The sequence below is a fragment of the Pocillopora verrucosa genome, chromosome 3 (genome assembly GCF_036669915.1).
Source record: "Pocillopora verrucosa isolate sample1 chromosome 3, ASM3666991v2, whole genome shotgun sequence".
NCBI classification, from domain to species: domain Eukaryota; kingdom Metazoa; phylum Cnidaria; class Anthozoa; order Scleractinia; family Pocilloporidae; genus Pocillopora; species Pocillopora verrucosa.
Window position 1 is genome coordinate 18215514 of NC_089314.1, and position 2500 is coordinate 18218013.

The 2500-nt window shown below is 36.3% G+C and overlaps 1 protein-coding gene across 1 annotated transcript in view; it reads right to left on the reverse strand.

Annotated features, from left to right (window-relative positions):
• Positions 1 to 2500, reverse strand: part of LOC136279752 (uncharacterized) — a 4354-nt gene that overhangs the window by 137 nt on the left and 1717 nt on the right. The window contains exons 2-4 of the mRNA XM_066163820.1: positions 2266 to 2312; positions 1123 to 1281; positions 1 to 168 (exon numbers count right to left, since the gene is read on the reverse strand). The exon at positions 1 to 168 is cut by the window's left edge and continues 137 nt beyond it. Of these exons, the coding sequence (XP_066019917.1) occupies positions 1 to 168; positions 1123 to 1281; positions 2266 to 2312 (374 nt within the window). The remainder of the gene's footprint in view (positions 169 to 1122; positions 1282 to 2265; positions 2313 to 2500) is intronic.

Here is a 2500-nt window from a genome sequence, read left to right on the forward strand (position 1 = left end):
AAGTCTTGTAGTCACAAGACCATATTTTGATGCATTTTGTTTGTTTTTTCCAACAAACTTTTGGCCAGCACCAGGTGTGCCGTAAGTGTGTACAGATGTACCTTTGCCATGTCTGTTGAAGTATAGAACAACAACATGCCAACCATGATGTTGGTATAAAACATTTGCCTGAAATTCAATCAACAAGAAATATGTCACTTACAGATATATGTATTAAAGATCCTAGAAAATTAGGAAAAGGTCTTAATTGGAGTAAAACTGAGAATTCCATAAATATTTTACATTTCACAGTATGGTTATCATCATTAGTATCATGATCATTACTTTGGTTTGAACTCGGTGGAACAAACCGCTTACAAACAAAGTCTATCACAGTGCACTGCTGGCTTTCAACATGGAACATGCATCATGGATCACAGGTGCAACATTTATAGAAATAGGTGTGTAATTTATTGTTATAAAATAACTGAAAAGTAAAGGAGGAATTATATTCAAAAATACTACGGTGATCATGTCATCTAATGGGCCATGCACTCATGGCATCAGGTGACATGGATCATCCTCTTGCTAAGTATGTACAATTTATTACATGGCTTTGCATACACATGCAGCAGTTACCCATTCTGAATGTTAATATGTCCATATAAGTCACATAACAGCAAATTGCAGTCTGTCAAAAATGCAAATTACTTATCTCATATATCAGTGGTAATTAAGCGAGAGACATACAAGAGCAATTTGCATGCACAACAGGGTGCCACCTAGTATTAAAATGGATTTTTTTTATCATTAGACTCCCTGGTTATCAAAAGTCTTTTTCTCTCATTCCTACAGTCTGTTGGGAATTGACAAAGAAAGTGTTCATCAAGAAAAAAAAGGGGGGACATTATTATATACCAACAGTTTTTAAGGAGTCAAGCAGAGTAATCCACAAGCAAAGATATTAATTAAAAGGTATTGAATATAAGGCTCAGAGTGTGTTTAGAATTTTCACTCAGCTCACAGCTTTGATGAAGCATGCATGCATGCATGCATGCATGCATTGTTACATTAATTATGTAGGCTACATGCAGTTAAAGGATGAACATAACAAATCCACTTGTCATTCATTGCAGTAATTACCCGATACTCCAAAAGTTTCCTTTGTTGAGTGACATGTGTTTTCTTTTTCTTGGCAAGTTTTTCCCAGTCAAAGGTTTTAATATTGATTTTGGCCCCACACCCTTCCACCTTGCAACGCTTGGCTGCATTGTAATTCTGGCCACCACATGTGTCGCATTTCTGAGATAGAATTGTGCAACAAAAACAGACAATTAAATTGTTGTCATACAACTGTTTATTAGCTACTGTAACCTGATCTTTATAATTATAATAATTAAGAGCTTTAATTTTGGGTGAGCTTGCGACTTGGGGAGCTTCATTAACCTCATGTGATCATGAGGGGCTTCCAGAGCTTCATAAAAAAATAGTTCAGAAACAAACTTATGACTTTAAGACTCTGATTTGGAATGTATTGCAGGAGAGCCACAATGATTATTAATATTATTAGGGATCAGGTGTGCTACAAATAGGATGCTACGCCTACAATTAGGCCCGGGGGGTTCTCCCATATATAAGCTATATAGGTATGTGCCGCTGTGAAGGGCAGGGTTTTTGAGCAGTTTAGTCTAGGATAGGGTATGAAAATCAGAGAATTTTGGTCTAGAATAGGGTATAATTTACCTGGAACCATTCAATTTGCTAAGAAATGTCTGAATTAGGGTACGAATTTTTCGCATCTAGTCTAGCATAGGGTCGCAAAATGCAGCTGAACATGGTCTAGTATAGGGCAAGGGTATCAAAGTCCCAGCGGCACATCCGTACCCAAAAATATCTGGCCTGGCCTTGTTCACACTCAGATGGATGTCTCCTGCATGAAATGACCACATACCCTGTACATAAATTTGTACCATAATTGTCACAGGCACAGTGTACGTGTACAAAAATGGTTTAGGCTCTGTGAGTCGATTCATTTTTATTTTTTGTTGTTCAATCACAGAAAAGCCTCAAACATGAAAAAAAAAAACTATGTTGTCCACAAATATACTAACTGACCTAATCAGTCACGATTAAACATGTGTCCATTACCATCTGATTTAATTGCATGTCTAAACTAATTAACCCAACTGTCTAAAAAAGGTGGGTGACATTTAAAATGTGGAGCAAACTTATTAATAGAAAATGATTCAATATGTAAAATTTGAAAGATTTTGCTGCATTTCTTACCTTGAATGGTCTTTTATTTGGCCTGACCACCTCTTCAGAGTTTACTTCTGAAAAATAAATACATGTGTTTGCACTGTTTATTCACTTCAAAATACTTTTAAAGTTGAATTTGGCAACATATCTTTAGACTGCCACTTATAAACCAGTAGCCAGATTTGCAAGGGTTTTTTAGTGGGCTTATATCGGGGGAGGCTAATTACAGTTCAACTCTCTCTTAACGGACACCTCTATAAGA